The sequence below is a fragment of the Theropithecus gelada genome, chromosome 13 (assembly GCF_003255815.1).
Source record: "Theropithecus gelada isolate Dixy chromosome 13, Tgel_1.0, whole genome shotgun sequence".
In the NCBI taxonomy this organism is placed as follows: Eukaryota; Metazoa; Chordata; class Mammalia; order Primates; family Cercopithecidae; genus Theropithecus; species Theropithecus gelada.
The window spans coordinates 76,079,835-76,097,693 of record NC_037681.1 but is presented as its reverse complement, the minus strand read 5'-3'; the positions used below and the strand labels follow the sequence as shown (position 1 = coordinate 76,097,693).

The following is a 17,859-nucleotide window of genomic DNA, read 5'->3' as shown; positions in this document are numbered from 1 at the left end:
AAGCAGCATTCAAAAACGGTAAAGTTAACCACCATCCAAAGATCTGACCTGACAAAATAAATTACAACTTTTAATCCTTGATTATATGTAAGTAAAAGCCACAGAAATAACTTTAAATATGAAGAAAACCGTCCAAGGCCAGGGCTTGGGTATTTTTGTTATTGACTGTCCAACTCAGTCAGGTTCCTCCAGAATCTTTTTCAATGGGTAACACAAGTCTTCTGAACCAGTTCTGAGCATCACCTAGAATTTTCACACATCTGTGACTCTTCATCCTAGCCCTGAAGTAGTTGAGAGAGTTCTAGGTGAAACCATCCTATGCAGAAGAAAAATTTTTGCAGTGTTTTGTTTGGAAATTTCTTTGTTCTAAGACTATGTGAAATTCACCCTTTTTAGCAGAACTTAAAACCTATCAGTGCAGGCTACTTAGTATCCAGAAATATTACTTATTTTGGACTTTGGCCAGGTTGGGTAGTGCCGAAAGTAACTGAGTGTCAAGTGTGGTTAGAATTAAAAATTTGACCCTTTTATGTACCTCAGAGGGAATCTAACTTTAGTATTTGATTCTGAAAACCAGTTTTGAACTTGTTCAGTTTGACGGCTACAATCTGTTGTTTTCTTATCACTGATCTGTAAAGCATCTTAAAAGTTAGCATTTTAGAACTTTATCATATCACTTTTTAAGGAAATAAAACAAATTTCTGCTTGGTTCAGTGATGCATCTTTAGTCTCAGCTACTTGGGAGGATCACTTGAGGCCAGGAGTTCAGGGCAGCCATATGCTATGATCATGCCTGTGAATAACCACTGTTCTCCAGCCTGGTAACGTAGCAAGGCCCAGTCTCTTAAGAAAAAAAAAAAGGAAATAAAACAATTTCTAGCAAGGCATTTGTTTTTCTGAGAATATTTAAAAATACAAATATAGCTCAAAGAGGGAGACTTTTGTTGATACGAGTATTGTTTTCAAATACGTAATTGGAAATTTACAATTTTAACAGTTTTTGAAATACATAGTTCAGTGGTACTCTGATTGCTGTACATTCACATTGTTGTATAACCATTACCACCATCCGTCTGAAGAACTTTTCTCATCTTCCGAAACTAGAACTCTGTACCCATTAAATAATGACTCCCTTTGTTACCAGCCCTCGGTAACCACCATTTTACTTTATGTCTCTGTGAATTCGATTGCTCTAGGTACCTCATACAAATGGAATCATACGGTATTTGTCCTTTTGATGGGCTTATTTCACGTAGCATAATGTCTTTAAGGTTTTTTCATGCTATAGCATGTGTCAGTTTCCTTCCTTATTAAGGCTGAATAATATTCCATTGTTTATATATACCAAATTTTGTTTATCCATTCATCATTGAACATTTGAGTTGCCTCCGTTTTTTGGCCTTTGTAAACAATGTTGCTATGAACATGAGTGTACAAATGTCTGTTCGAAGCCCTGCTTATTGCTCTTTGGTAGAACTATGATTTGTTTACACCTATATTATCAGTTTTCTTATTTAAAACACTGTAATGTGCTCCTTGTTTTATTATTGTTCAATATCTTGTTTTGGGTGCCATTTCCTCTATTTTAGTATAGTTTTTCCACATAAACCTGTCTTCTTTCTTTAAGATCATAGAGCATGTATTGAAAATATGAGGAATTTGAGGAATAATGTATTAAGGGCTTAAGTTCTCTGGTAGAAGATGTACAACTTTAGGGTTTATGCATTTCTCTCTCCCACCCACCTCCCACCCTAATCACTTTTTTGCTTTTTTGCCATGTCCCAGTTTCCACATCATATTCTTGTGTGTGTGTGTGTGTGTGTGTGAGAGAGAGAGAGAGAGAGTCTTACTCTGTCGCCCAGGCTGGAGTGTAGTGGCGCGATCTTGGCTCACTACAACCTCCGCCTCCTGGGTTCAAGCAATTCTTCTGCCTTAGCCTCCCAAGTAGCTGGGATTACAGGCGCCTGCCGCCATGCCTGGCTAATTTTTTGTATTTTTAGTAGAGACAGGGTTTCACCATGTTGACCAGGCTGGTCTTGAACTCCTGACCTTAGGTGATCCAGCTGCCTTGGCCTCCCAAAGTGTTGAGATTACAGGCATGAGCCACTACGCCTGGCCTCCGTACCATATTCTTAGAATATCATGGTAATCTACTGGCTTAGTAATCAGTTACTATAATACAATTGTTTAACTCAGAGTTAAACAATTAATTTTAGTGTCCATGATAGTTTAAGAACTTTACATAAAGATAAGAGAGCTTAATTTTAATTGGAAAAAACAGTTTGCTGATATTATTTAGTCTTCACAGCTGGTATTAAGCTATATATCTGTTTTTAACACCAGACTTTCTCACGCTGTAGACCTGGGCTATTCAATACAGTAGCCACTAGCCGCATGTGGCTATTTGAATTAAAATTAATTACAATTAAATTAAAATTTCAGTTTCTCAGTTGCACTAGCTACATATCAGGTACTCAATAGCTGCATATATGCATATAGCTAATGATCACCATATTTATTGGGCAGCTCTGATACAGAAATTTGATCTGATTATTCAGCTTCAAAGTTTGAATCTTTTATTCTTTTTTCCATCTTGATAGTCTTTCTCTTTTCTATCCTTCAAAAGCCTATGAAATTTATTCTGTATCTTTAGGGAAGCCTAACCTGTTTATAAAACATTTTGAGAATGCTTAACTTTAAGAGTTAAATTAAGGTGTGAGATTTAGTAGAAATTATGTGTGTTACAAGGGTAAAGGAAAAATTTTCATTGATGGATGAGTTCCTAAAGATAATACAAGTAAAATACAAGTGGCTCTGGCTTAGAAAACGGAAGTGTATCTATTTAGTCTAAACTGAAGGCAGAGAAAGATATGGCAGTTGAATTAAGGGACTCTGGTGAGTCATAGTCAATACCTTTGATAATAATTATGCTGTTTTGTGTTCTGATAGGCTCAGAAACTGCATAGGTCAGCAATTTTGGTAGTGTTAAATTTTAAAATTGATGTTACTATACCTGAAATGTTAATTATTTTATATATGCTATGAATTTATTATTAGAACATAATTCTTAATTGTTCTTACAAGGCCTGTCAAGTATTGTTTGCTAGACAAAAATTCTTGTGTTTAAACCCACTAATTTGTATTCCATCCACCCAAAACTCTGACTTCCTAATCACAACTAGGAATTATACATTTCTGGTAATTTAGTTTTAACCATTTTATTATCCTAATAATTCTGTGTTTGCAAGATACAGAACTTTCTGCATTGATGGAAGTGTGTTTAAATTGTATAGTAGTAGAAAATAGAGCATTACAATTTGATAAAATAAACATGTAAAGCATAAATCAGAGCCTTGTAAGTTTCATGATCAAAGAGCTAGTTTTAAATTTTGTGACTATATTGTCCTCACTAGTAGTTCAGTAATTGGTCCAGGAGATGCATCTAAGTGAGACACGGCAGTGCTGTCTATTTTGTAGGCACTTCTCATTTGTTAGCGGTAAGAATACAGTGATACTAGCAGTTGGTTTGCAGCATTAGAGATGTAAGTGAAGGCAGAGATTAAAATGCATGTTAAATTGTTAATGCTGACTGGAAAGAAAAAGATTGTTTTGCATTTTAATATTTGTAATTTAAAGCTTTCTAAAAGTTACACAATAAAGAATTACCCCCTTTATTCCATTTGGTTACATGTGTACTCGTATATATATTTTAAAATTTTGCCCCGGTAACTTTGCTATGTTAGAAACAAATCAATTATTTATTAGATTACATTATAAATGTTGAACTGGGCCACAAAAGTGGGTTTCTTTTATTAAGATTGATAGAATGAAGATGTGAGAATGAATTGTAAGCTTGAAGTAAAAATTGCTTAAATTTTTTTTCCAAGAAGAAAGGCCGTGTTGTTTGGTGATAGTCAGGGACTGACTGAGCATTTTGGCTGTATTCCGAATTCTGCCACTGACTCACTGTGTTTTTTGGCAAGTAACTTATCCTCACTGAAACAAGTTCTTGATTCTTTACTTCTCTGTGTGTAAAGTTAGCATAATAATATTGTGCTAACCTCAGATGGGTTGTGTAATGGTTTCCCACTTTAGAACTTTCCAGCATAAAAATAGTATGGATTTTCAGTGCCTTGCTTTTTAAAATAATTATTTCTAAGTTGTTGTTTATTAGGTAAGTATGTTAGACAATTTAAATGCAAAACAAAACTCTTACTATACTTTTCAAAATATAGCAAACCTCATAAATTTTAATTATATACAACATTTTAAGGACCATACCCTATAAAGTATGAATAACTATTTTATTCATTTATTTTAGTGTCAGAAAAAAGAAGAATTTATTGAAAGAATTCAAGGTTTAGATTTTGATACAAAAGCAGCAGTTGCCGCACATATTCAAGAGGTAATATATACAATTTTATGTGCTATTTATGAAGCTTGTGGTGTACTTATTTGTCTATCTCCTAAAATACCTAAAAGTAATATAATAAGCAAGAACAAATCAAGATCAAATATAGATGAACCCTGCTTTTATACAAATTGTCTTCTCTTTAGAGATAGTTCCTTAAGTTTGGCACAGTGTTAACTACAAATATACTGTTGCCCTTATTCTATAGTGACATAGGCAGAAAGTGTTAAAAAGTCATAGTATAGGCAAGAACAAATCAAGATCAAATAGATATGGAGCCTGCTTTTATACAAATTGTCTTGTTTTTAGAGATAGTTCCTTACACATGGCACAGTGTTAACTATAAATATACTGTTGCCTTTATTCTATGGTGACATGGGCAGAAAGTGTTATTTGAGGAATGAGGTATATGTCTTTGTTAGAATAGATTACAAAGCAGTAAATGGAAACAGCAGAAAGTGGAACACTGCTTGTAATTCAAAGCGATAGTGAGGTAAGATGACAAGCTTAGTATTGTCATTCTAATGATTTTCTTTTGAATGAATAGACAGCATAATTTTTATTAAAGATATTACTTGAATTATAAACCCATTAATGATTTGTAGCATTCATATAAAAACTTAAGTCTAGGGCATATTGTGCAGTGTCAAATAATTGAAATTAAAATTTGTTAAGATTCATTTTAAAAGCTATTTCTGTATCTGTCTATTCTTGGGCTTTTAATCTTATAAAGACACTTTAGAATTAGAGTATGTTAAATTTTACATGTTGATTAGAAAAGGGAAAAGAAAATTTTAAAATGGTGAAAATTGGTAGTATTTAAAATATTCTTTATTTAGAAGATTTTTGTGTTCCATAGGTAATCTTTTCTCTTATTTAGCATTTGTAAAGCCCAGATTTCTTTATCAGTAACATTATTATCAACCATAAGCATATTAGTACTTTACAAGATGTAGTTTTATTGGTAGTCTCCCATTATAGAGACATATTTGCTTTACGCTAGTTATATGGTTTTATTTTATTCTGAATAAATGCTAAGTATTGCAAGTTATAGAATTTGCCACCATCCTTGGAAGTGTAATTATTTTTGCTATTATGAAAGTTAAAGCAAATTATTAGAATTATAGTGAGAAATGGAAGGCACTTATATAACTTTTCCATTCTTTTAAAAATCTTTATATTGGTAATCCTTTCTCCTAACCTTCCGTGACAGTGTCATCTTCAGAATCTATAAAGACCTAGATATTCAATAACAACAGTGCAATAACATATATCCTACAAGATTAAAAACTTTTTGCTCTTGAATTCAAGTACAATAAATTAAAAGTCTTATCTACAAAATTCAGTTGATTTTGTTAAAGAAGTTGTCAGGATATATCAACATTACTTTCCTTTAAGAATGCCTTGAGTTAAATATTAGTGTTTTATTTTTGTTGACTAGAAAATGAATATTAATTCATTTAAGGATTATATTTAGTTAAAAATAATTTTTATTTGTAGTGTTTTCATCATTAATTTCAAATGTTCTCCTTTTAACATCATACTGGCTTTTCATATTTTATATGGGTTATATAATACTTGAGCTAATATTGTACTATAGTGGAATAGATTTTTAAGTATTAACCACTTTTTTGGTTGTTTATTTCGATTACTTTTCTAAAGGTAACTCATAATCAGGAAAATGTGTTTGACCTGCAATGGATGGAAGTGACTGATATGTCGCAGGAGGACATAGAACCACTCTTGAAAAATATGGCATTGCATCTAAAAAGACTTATAGATGAGAGAGATGAACATTCAGAGGTTTGTAAATTTCTTTCAGTATATTGTGAAAGTCTGCTTTCCAAAAAAGAAAATAGCAGCTTTCGGCAGTTTTCAGAAACGATACTATTTCTTAGAGGCGGGTAATACAGGAGTGTCTTTTTTTGTGTGGAACACAGGAACCTGAAAGGATGTGTAAGAACCCCAAATTGCTAGTAAACAGATTGCAGTTAGGTTTTCTCTTCTTCTTTTCTTTTTTTTTTTTTTTTCAGACGGAGTCTCGCTCTGTGCCCAGGCTGGAGTGCAGTGGTGCGATCTCGGCTCACTGCAAGCTCCGCCTCCCGGGCTCACGCCATTCTCTTGTCTCAGCCTCTCTGAGTAGCTGGGACTACAGGCGCCCGCCACCAGGCTCGGCTAATTTTTTGTATTTTTAGTAGAGACGGGATTTCACTGTGGTCTCTATCTCCTGACCTCATGATCCGCCCGCGTTGGCCTCCCAAAGTGCTGGAATTACAAGCGTGAGCCACCGCGCCCCGCCTCTCTTCTCCTTTTCTTTTAAATTAACATTATTCTTTTGTTCCTGTGTGTTTTTCAAGTCATCCCCACGGCTTTGGCAACAATACAAAAGTGTGAAACTGAAAATATAGTTGATGTAACTGGAAAAATCATTGCCGTGAAGCTTAAGAACTTGCTTAAGGCTAATTTCTTAGTTTTATTGCCACATGTTGAGGTTGGAAAAGTAAGTTTTAATAAAAGGAGAATAACAGGTGTTCTGAATAAAATGTCCCACAAAAGATCTCAAATGAGGTGTGATTTTTAAAAAGAGAATTATTTTAAGTCTATTAAAACAGAACTTTGCTTTTTAAAAAGAGTAAAAGTGTACCAAGTTTTCTATCTGCAGTGTCTGAAAGCAGTTTATAATTTTAAAGAGTCTAGACTTTTAATGCATGTGATGGTGGGTAATATTTTCTTAATAGCAGAGCAAAGTACTCTGCCATTCTGCAGAATGTATAGCTTTTATCAGTTTCATTTACATGCGAGAGACAGTTTTGAGCTTATTTATAGAGAATTTGTATCAATACTCTTGAGACCAGTGAAAGACTACATAGAGAAAATTCCTAAACATTTTTTTCAGAATAAAACTTTCTTGTCTCTGTAGGGGTTAGTCAGTTCTGATGTGAATTTTCAATTTTTCTTCAGGCGTTAAACAAAAAGAAAATATAGGAGATAAACATTTTAAAGCAACAATTAAATTTTTTAAAAAGCTAGGACATTGAGACCAAAGGAAGGAAAGAATAAATTGGAAAACATTCCTACTATGCATCAAATTTATCCTGAGATACTCAGATCATTTCATTTTCAATCAGATTATTTAGCTATATGCTATCATTTTTTAGTGTCTTTTTACTGATTTATGCATTTTCTAGAATATTTATTTGTATTTCAAGTTGTTAAAGGTATTGCAGTAAGGTATCCTCCAGTTTCTGAGGAATTATTTCTAGGAATCTATACTTTGGTTTTATTTTATTTTATTTTTTAAATTTTTTTGAGATGGAGTCTGGCTCTGTCGCACAGGCTGGAGTGCAGTGGTGCAATCTCAGCTCACTGCAACCTCTGCCTCCCAGGTTCAAGCAATTCTCCTGCGTAAGCCTCCCAAGTAGCTGGGGTTTCAGGCATGCACCACCATGCACGGCTAATTTTTGTATTTTCAGTAGAGACAGGGTTTTGCCATGTTGGCCAGGCTGGTCTCTAACTCCTGATCTCAGGTGATCTCCTACCTCGGTCTTCCAAAGTGCTGGAATTACAGGTGTGAGCCACTGCACCCAGCCTGTACTTTGGTTTTATATGACTGATGGGTGCATATAAAATGTTAGATCTTGGGCTGGGCGTCTCAAAAAAAAAAAAAAAAAAAGTTTGATCCCATTTAAGTGAATTGATTAATGTGGGGTGAACAGAATACTTATCATTACATGACTCTGGTAAACTAAAAGGAGTATGAAATACTGTATAGAATGATTGTTTGAAAAACCTTTTAAAATATGTTATCCTGCCAATTAAGCATTTTTGTTGAATTTGTTTTTCAAATAAGGAAGAAAAAGTCGTACTCTTCTGTCTCAGATACTTGGGAAGCAACTTGCTATCTGGGATAGGGTAGGTGAGAGATATCCAATCATCTGGGAAATTTTTTTCCCTCAATTTGGGCTACCAGTAGACTAACTTGAAAAGGTCATTAAAAAAATTGTGAAAAATGTTAGACAAATGTAAAGGTAGTATGTAAATGTAATTCTGTGTCATATATTAGATTGAAACAAGTTCTTATTTAGAGTTTCCCTTTAACTTTTTTTTATTTTGATTAGCTTTTGTTATAATTATTTCACTTCAGCCTAAAAAGTATATATTTGGTCACCCTTTTTAACATTTCTCTTTCGTATTCTTAATGCTATAGAAAAAGTATGTCTTCAGTCCTCTCCTTTTACTAAAAACCAAACAGGAGATTTTTAATGAATTTAAGACCTCTTTATTATCACTATTTATTTTATGCTAGACTTTGTGCTGTAAGTTTAACACATACTGTTTTATTAAATCTGCATGAAAACCCCATTTTATAGGTAAAGATACTTGAGCCCCAAGTAGTTAAGTAATTTGCCAGATCTAACTCCACTGCCTGTGGTTAGAAACATAATACTGTAATACCTTTGCTTAAATCCATGATTGTACTGGGCACATCTCTAATTTCTTTTCCTTAATAATGAGTTCTGCAAGTAGAATTAATAGGTCACCTGTTTTTGTGTTTTGTTTTTTTTTTTGTCTTTAGCATTGATGGGTCTTTTTATGTTCATTCTTCACCATATATTAAGAAACAACTGGTTTTTGCAAGGTCTTGTGCTTGGGAGCAAAAAAATTGACAAACTATTTCAAAAAAGAACCAAAAATTGTTATAGTGTAATAAGGAAGTTATTTTATTAAAATAATTAACAATAATAAAATTGTGAAAGTGATAAGTACAAAAAATAATATAGATCATTTTTATATATATTCCTGTAGCATATAGTATATATTCCTATATATATTCTTACATATATGCTACAGGAGTGGGAGGGCATATGAAATTAGTTATGCTTTAAAAACATTTGCCATCAGATTATTTTGTTTTGTTTGTTTTTGCATCAGACTATTTTGAAAATGTATGGGAAACCTTGAGGTCAAGAAGTTACTGCTATTAGAGAAAAGTCAAAATATCTAAATAATCTTTAATGGAAAATACTCTGGGAACTCTTAACTTTTAAAATACCAGGTTTCTTTCTTTCTTTTTAATATTTTGTAATATGTAATTCATTGACTTTTGGAAGTTCTTGATAGATATCACCATTTCACCACCTACTAAGTTCACATGTAGTGTCTGTCTTCTATATTTTCTCCTGTTCTTAGTTTTGTGAATTGCTTAATTGAATATTTTTGAGCACCCATTTTTATGTAAAATACTATGCTAGATAAAATTAGAGATTGAGAGATACAAAGGAGGTGTAAGAAAGATTGCATCTGGTTTATTGAGAAAACTACATTATTTGTAACTACAAAATATGAGCTAGCATATAATTAAGTGCTAGTTTATTTGTGTATGAGACAAATATTATATACTTACTACTATCTGTCAGCTTTGTCAGGAGATGTTAGAAAGCAAGATTAAAGGTAATTGAGACAGTAAGAAAATATACAAATAAAAGTTGACTCCAAGTACATGCAGTCAACTATGAAAATTAATAACACTGTTCACAGAGAGATAGGGAAGTTGGGATGAGCACGCTGATAGAGGGATAGAACTGAATAGTGTCATTGGACATAGGAACCATCCTTCAAAAAGTGCCAAGAAGGGAATATGATTTTTTTTTCCTGAGTAAAAGAAACTTGTATATTTTTGAAGAACACAGAGAAAAAAGCCAATAAAAAGAAAGAAATTGAAATGTTTAAGTAAGGAATATGTATTAGGAGCAAAAAAAATGCATAAGAAGAAAGGAGTTAATAATCCCAGGTGGTTTTGTTTCTTTGGCAAATTGGAGGAGAGGTCATTTATTGGAAGTAATGATAGCAGTTTGCAGTTGGAGGCTTAAGTAGAGAAAAGGTAATACATTTACAGAGTCATCATAGGGAAATTTGAAAGGAGATCAGCAATATTTCAATAAAAGGATAGATGGGCAGTGGAAAGAGTTTAATTGAAAATGGATGGCAAGATCTGTAGTAGGACTGCGTAACTTCTTGTTTTTCTGCTAGAGCTTTATCATCTTGGAGTAAAAATAGAGAAAACTGATGGTGGGTCAGGAAGATAACAGTGTTAGAGTCAAACTTGAATTTGAATCTCTGCTATCTGTATTATTGGTTGGGTGACTTCGGTTAAGTTATTTAATCTATATGAGCCTAAGTTTTCTCATGTCTAAAACTGGCATAATATCTCTATTGCAAATTGTAGTATTGGATGAGATCTTGTTGGAAAGTCCCTCACAAGTTCTATAAATGTTAATTCCTTTTTCTTTTTCTGCAAAGAGTGAGTCAGTAACAGCACAGTAAGGATGACATTTAAGGGCCTAATTATAATTCCAGACTGAGTAGGAACTCTAAAGTAGCCAGGAATAATCTTCTGGACTGAGTAAAAGCCGGGAGGAGTTGAGTGATTAAAGATTCAGGAGTAGGTATGGTGACATAGGAAAATGACAGTAAAGGAGGCATACTACAATAGAAAAATTGCTTCCTTTGCTAGAGAAAACTGTATGTATTGAATAAGGAGTGGACATGAAATTAGTAGGGAGAAAAAGAAATGGGAAGTAACATTCTGAGATTCATCAACAGACATACTGGAATCGGAAAGCATAGTTACAGGCAGGAAGGTAAGACAGACCTTGATACAGGTGAAATGTATCCTGAGGATAAATAAATGAATTGTGGTAGATGTTGGGGAAAAAGAAAGTAATGATTCAGGGAAGGCAGATAAGACTTGGTGATGAAAAATAAAGCAAGGATGCTTATTTCATGATCCCAAGGTGGTAACCCCACCATTCTTTCTGGAATAGTAGTACAGCTGAAATTTCTATATAAGACAGTTTATTTGCCTGAGAAGTTTGAAAGAAAACCTGAGAAATTGGTTTAGAGTAAGATAATTTACAGATAACAAAAGGAAAATTAGGGGAATGGAGGAATAGGTACATATAGCCCTTAAAGTTCAGATTTAGGAAAATGAAAGGGAGGTTTGTGTCCCATGGAGGGGAAAGAGAGAGAGAGAGGAGGGGGGCAGAGAGGAGAGAAGAGGGGAGGGGAGGGGAGAAGGAGGGAGGAAGGAAAGAAGGAAGGAAGGAAGGAAAGAAGGAAGGAAGGAAAGAAGGAAGGAAGGAAGGAATCTGTCTTTGAGATGGGAAGCAGAAGGAAGGAAGGAATCTGGAAGCGGAAGGAAGGAAGGAAGCAATCTATCTTTGAGATGGGAAGCAGATGGGACTGCTATTAGAGAGAGCAGAAGATGTGGAGTTAGGCTGGCCTGAAGTCATGGCATGTTAGCTAGCTGTGTGATTATGGAGAAATCAATCACTGTTCCTCAGTTACTTACTGCAGAGTAAAGAGATTAAGCTAAACCTTTGAGGTATTGTTAGGACCCTCCAAGAACCCTGTTCATAATTCAAGAGCAGTGCTGTCCAATTCTGCTGTGATGGCAAGATTGTATTTCTGGGCTGTCCAAGATTGTGTTTCTGGGCTGTCCCAGTGCATACAGTAATGGCTGTGTGCACTTGAAATGTGGCTAGTGTGACTAAGGAACTGAATTTTATTTTATTTTATATTTTTGAGACTCTCACTCTGTCACCCAGGCTGGAATGCAGTGACGCAATCTTGGCTTATTGTAATCTCTTGCCTCAGCCTCCCGGGTAGCTGAGATTACAGGTGCGCACCACCATGCCCAGCTACTTTTTTTGTATTTTTAGTTCATATGGGATTTCACCATGTTGGTTAGGCTGGTCTTGAACTCCTGACCTCAAATGATCTGCTCTCCTTGGCCTCCCTAAGTGCTGGGATTGTAGGTGTGAGCCACTGTGCCCGGCCCAGAACTGAATTTTTAACTTAAAAAATTTTTAATTAAATAGCCACCTATGCTACTGGCTATTATATTGGACAACATAGTGCCAGCCAAATCACTTTATTTCTTTTCTATATCAGCAGGTCTTTTATGCCTTTCCACCATTGGCTGTCTAATCTAATCATTTTCTTCATAATTGATTTCTTTTGTTAAAAAAACTAGGAAGGGAAAAAATAGCAAAGACATGGAATGAACCCAAATGCCCCTCAATGATAGACTGGATAAAGAAAGTGTGTTACATATAAACCATGGGATACTGTGCAGCCTTAAAAAGGAATGAGATCATGTCCTTTGCAGGGACATGGATGAAGCTTGACACCTTTATCCTCAGCAAACTAATGTAGGAACAGAAAAGCAAACACCACACGTTCTCACTTTTCAGTGGGAGCTGAACAATGAGAGCACATGGACACAGGGAGGTGAACAACACTCACTGGAGCCTGTCGGGGGAGGCCAGGTGGGGAAACATTAGGGAAAAGAGCTAATGCATGCTGGGCTTAATACCTAGGTGATGAGTTGTCAGGTGCAGCAGACTACTATGGCATACATTTACCTATGTAACAAATATGCATACCCTACCACATGTACCTCGGAACTTAAAAAATAAATAAATAAATAAATAAATAAATATGAAAAGAAAAAAACTAGGAAGGAAAAAACATTATCTTCTTTAGTATCATTTACTAAGTAGCTCATGCATGAACTGTTGAATGGAACTTTTAAGAATGACAACTAAATATGATAGTTAAGATGTTTTTGACCAATGAATTGTTTTTGATATTGTAGTACAATTCTTAGACCTAGTGGATCTTGTTGATGTGTTTAGTTTGCTAATACGTAGAATACTGAAAGTGATTCTGTGTGTATTTCTAGACTATCATAGAACTCTCTGAAGAGCGAGATGGTCTTCATTCTCTACCCCATGCCTCTTCATCTGCACAGTCACCCTGTGGTTCTCCAGGCATGAAGCGAACAGAAAGTCGACAACATCTGTCGGTGGAACTGGCAGATGCTAAAGCCAAGATACGAAGGCTTAGGCAGGAATTGTAAGTTGCTGATTTTCGAGGTTCATTGAATGTATGTGGTCCCAAAGGTTACCTAAACAATATTTTTAAGCTTATGGAAATATTTCTAGCTTGTGTCAGTGTTTTCACAAGTATGTGTCAAAATGAGAAAAATAAGGAGGTTGGCATAAGGTTTTCCTATGTTAAATCTTACCAATTTAAAGGATACCTGTTATTCTGGATTTATGGCCTTTCTAGCTTTCTAGTGTTAATGTATTTTTTTTATTAAAATAAGGTCCTCCTTTGGCAAATTGGAGCTCTTAAATTTTTGTCTTACTTTCCTTGAAATCCAAATTACTAGGAACTACTGATGGAGACCAGTAAGTCTAACTCTTTTAAAATTAATGTTTTGCACCTATTCTCCCCCCCCAAAACTTAATGTTTTAAAAGACTGAGTTCTTGGCATTATACTATTACCAAAAGATAGTTTCGTGTATGTGTCTTGCATTGAAATGCCTCAGTCACGTACTTAGTAAAGGTAAATACAGTCATGTGCCACGTAATGACATTTTATTTAACAATGGGCCACGTATATGATGGTAGGTGGTCCTGTAAGATTACAATGGAGCTGAAAAATCCCTATCATCTAGTAACGCCTTGATGTGCCTGACCCTAGGCTAATGTGTGTCTTAGTTTTTAACACATAGGCCTAGGCTAATGTGTGTCTTAGTTTTTAACAAAAAAGTTTAAAAGTAAAAGCAGAAAAGAAAAATGCTGATAGAATAAGGATATAGGCCAGGCGCGGTGGTTCACACCTGTAATCCCAGCACTTTGGGAGGCTGAGGTGGGCAGATTGCCTGAGGTCAGGAGTTCAGGACCAGTCTGGCCAACATGGTGAAACCCTGTCTCTACTAGAAAATACAAAAAAATTATCCGGGCATGGTGAGGTGCACCTGTAATCCCAGCTACTCGGGAGGCTGAGGCAGGGGAATTGCTTGAACCAGGGAGGCGGAGGCTGCAGTGAGCCGAGATGATGACACTGCACTCCAGCCTGGGTGACAGAGCGAGACACTGTCTCAAAAAAAAAAAAAGAATAAGGATATAAAGAAAGAAAATATTTTTGTACAGTTGTACAATGTGTTTACATTTTAAACTAAACATTACTAAACATTATTATAAAAGAATTAAGTTTAAAAATTCTAAAGTTTATTAAAAACATGGCTGATGATGTGGCTCATGCCTGTAATTCCAACACTTTGGGAGACCGAGGCAGGTGGATCACTTGAGGTCAGGAGTTCAAGACCAACCTGGCCAACATGGTGAAACCCTGTGTCTACTAAAAATACAAAAATTAGCCAGGCATGGTGGTAGGCACCTGTATGTAGTCCCAGTTACCTGGGAGGCTGAGGCAGGAGAATCGCTTGAACCCAGGAGGTGGAGGTTGAAGTGAGTTAAAAGCACACCACTGCACTCCAGCCTGGTGGACAGAGCGAGACTCTGTCTCAAAAAAAAAAAAAAAGTGTACATTTTTAATATTTTATATCCTATTTTTACTGTACCTTTTCTATGTTCAGATACGTTTAAAAACACAAATACCATTATGTTATGGTTGCCTATGGTATTCAGTACTGTCACATGCTGTATAAGTTTGTAGTCTGGAAGCACTAGGCTATACCACATAGTCTAGGTGTATAGTAGGGTATTACCGTCTAGATTTGTGTAAGTACTATACATGCTCGGTGATGTTTGCCCATTGATGAAATCACCTAACTCGTTAGAGTGTATTCCCATATTTAAACGATGCATGACTGCATTCAGATTTGGATAGTGCTGATGAAATTGTATTTTCTCAATTTTAAAAGACTATTACAGAAAACTAAGCATAAATGTTACATAGGCATTCCTTGGTGAACCACAAGTAAAGATGTGATCAGTCTCTGCTGGAGATTTGTTTTTATTTTGTACTTTTAAAAGAACAAAGGATTTTTGTTGTGGCGGCCGGTTTTTTTTTTTTTTTTTTTTTTTTTGGTTTGGTTTCTTGGAATTTGAGCTTCAGAATATAGATTTTAAGTTTAAAACCACAATGTAGCAATTAAATTTATTTACTGATTATTTAAAGTAGTTAAAGAAAGTGACTGAATATGCAAGGTAGAAAAAATATTACAGTCCATAGGAAAATTTGAAAATAAAAAATAACAGCTTTCATTTGTGGATGTCTGCATTATTATGTATCTATTGAAATGAACACGCCCAGGATATTCTATAAACAGCTGCACCAGGAAAATTAGGGAAGAGATTGCTGTTATTAGTTTGACTGGCAGTTAATGGATAGTCTAAATAGTGAACACTAGTTTGTTCCATATAATTTAGCACAATTTCTCCAGTCTTTAGATAAAGCATGCAATTAGAACCGTAATGATGGCTGTGAATTCGTTTAAGGTTTTGCACTATGTTCGAATTTAATTTTTAAATAAAATTTACTTGTACATAGAGTATAGTAAAATTCCAAACAACTTGAGGAGATTGATGAAATTTGGTTTTCTAATACTTATTAGAAAATGTAAATGGATATTTTTAATGGGTAAATAAATGTGCCAGTATTGCAACAAGTATTCTCAGTAACTAGCTTTTCAACAAATACCATCTAATATCTTCGTTGCCCTTTGAAAATGTGTTTCTTTATGGATTTCTTCTATTAAAAAGAAATAAATCTCATATTAGTTCTTTTTATTGGGACAAATCTCTACTAAAGTGAATGAAGTGCAGAAATCATGGTCGACAAAAACGGCAGGTTGCCTTATACCGAATGGAAACTATACAATAAGTAATTACAACCAGAAAGTCCAAATTAACAGCATACTCATTTATGGGGTAGTACATTATGATATAATTGCTTTTGATTTATAAACATATAGTGTAAAAGTATAATTTGTGATATGGGTAAAAGAAGTAATTTTTTAATTTAAAATAGTAATTTCACTTTTATGCAGTAGTTAATACTACCAAAGAGTCCCTTTAACTCTGCCTCCACAAATCCCATGTTTTGAAAGAATTTTTCTAATATTAACTATTTGTTATTTTTCAAAAAAATAAAAGCCTTATTGAGATATAATTCGCAGGTCAGAAAATTAATCCTTTTAAAGTGAACAATTCAGTGGTTTTAGTCTATTCAAAGAGTTGTGCAGTCATCACACAGCAATTTCTTGTGTTTTTTTTTGTTTTGTTTTTGTTGTTGTTTGAGATGGAGTCTCGCTCTGTTACCCAGGCTGGAGTGCAATGGCGTGATCTTGGCTCACTGCAGCCTCTGCCTCTTGGGTTCAAGCAGTTCTGCCTCAGCCTCCTGGGTAGCCGGGATTTACAGGTGTGCACCACCACACCTGGCTAATTTTTTTACTTTTAGTGGAGATAGGGTTTCACTATGTTGGTTAGGCTGGTCTTGAGCTCCTGACCTTGTGATTCACTGCCTCAGCCTCCCAAAGTGCTGGGATTACAGGCATGAGCCACTGCACCGGCCCACACACCAATTTCATGACGTTTTCATCACCGCAAAAAGAAACCCCATATTTAGTCACTGTCACTATCCATCCCCCTTTGCTGTCAGCTCCTGGCAATCACTAATCTACTTTCTGTTTTCATGAATTTGCCTATTCTGGACATTTTATTGTATAAACGAAATCATACAGTACGTGCCTTTTGTGACTGGCGTCATTTACTTAGCATAATGTTTTCCAGGTTCATCCATGTTGTAGCATATATCAATACTTTATTATTTTTAGAGTTGAGTAATATTCCACTGAATGGATATACCACATTTTGATTAGCCGTTTTTTGGTTGCTGGGCATTTGAATCCAGTTTTTGGCTATTATGAATAATGCTGCTATAAACATTCAGGTGCATATTTTTGTGTAGACATCTGTTTTGAATTCTGTGTGTTAACATACATAAGGAATGGCCAACATTCAACATTGTGAACATAATTAATGCCACTGAATTATATGTTTAAAATGGTAAAAATGAGGCAGGGCATGGTGGCTTACTCCTGTAATTCCAGCACTTTGGGAGGCTGAGGCAAGAGGATTGCTTGAGCTCAGGAGTTTGAGACCAGCCTGGGCAACACAGGGAGACCCGTCTCTGCAAATAATTTTTTTAAATTAGGAGTGTGGTGGCACGTGCCTGTGGTCCCAGCTACGTGGGAGCTTGAGGCAGGAGGATCACCTGAACCAGAGGTCAAGGCTGCAGTGTGGTGGCACGTGCCTGTGGTCCCAGCTACGTGGCAGCTTGAGGCAGGAGGATCACCTGAACCAGGAGGTCAAGGCTGCAGTGAGCTGGGATTGCACCACTGCACTTCAGCCTGGGTAGCAGAGTGAGACCTTGTCTCAAAGGGGGGAAAAAAAAAACTTGAAAAAATTCTGAACACTTCTGGGTCCAAAGCAGTTCAGATAAGGGATACTTAACCTGTTTCAAATGCCTTTTAACTTGTAATGCACTTTTAGAAATCTGTCCCAAAAGCCAGGCACAGCAGTGCGCGCTTGTAGTCCCAGTTACTTAGCAGGCTGGGTGGAATTCTTGG

The 17,859-nt window shown here is 35.3% G+C and overlaps 1 protein-coding gene across 4 annotated transcripts in view; it reads left to right on the top strand.

Annotated features, from left to right (window-relative positions):
* The window catches only part of CCDC88A (coiled-coil domain containing 88A), a 132,146-nt gene that overhangs the window by 49,232 nt on the left and 65,055 nt on the right, over window positions 1-17,859 (top strand). For all 4 annotated transcript variants that reach the window (XM_025353657.1, XM_025353655.1, XM_025353656.1 and 1 more), the window contains exons 6-8: window positions 4,322-4,405; window positions 6,074-6,214; window positions 13,158-13,330. In XM_025353657.1, the coding sequence (XP_025209442.1) occupies window positions 4,322-4,405; window positions 6,074-6,214; window positions 13,158-13,330 (398 nt within the window). The remainder of the gene's footprint in view (window positions 1-4,321; window positions 4,406-6,073; window positions 6,215-13,157; window positions 13,331-17,859) is intronic.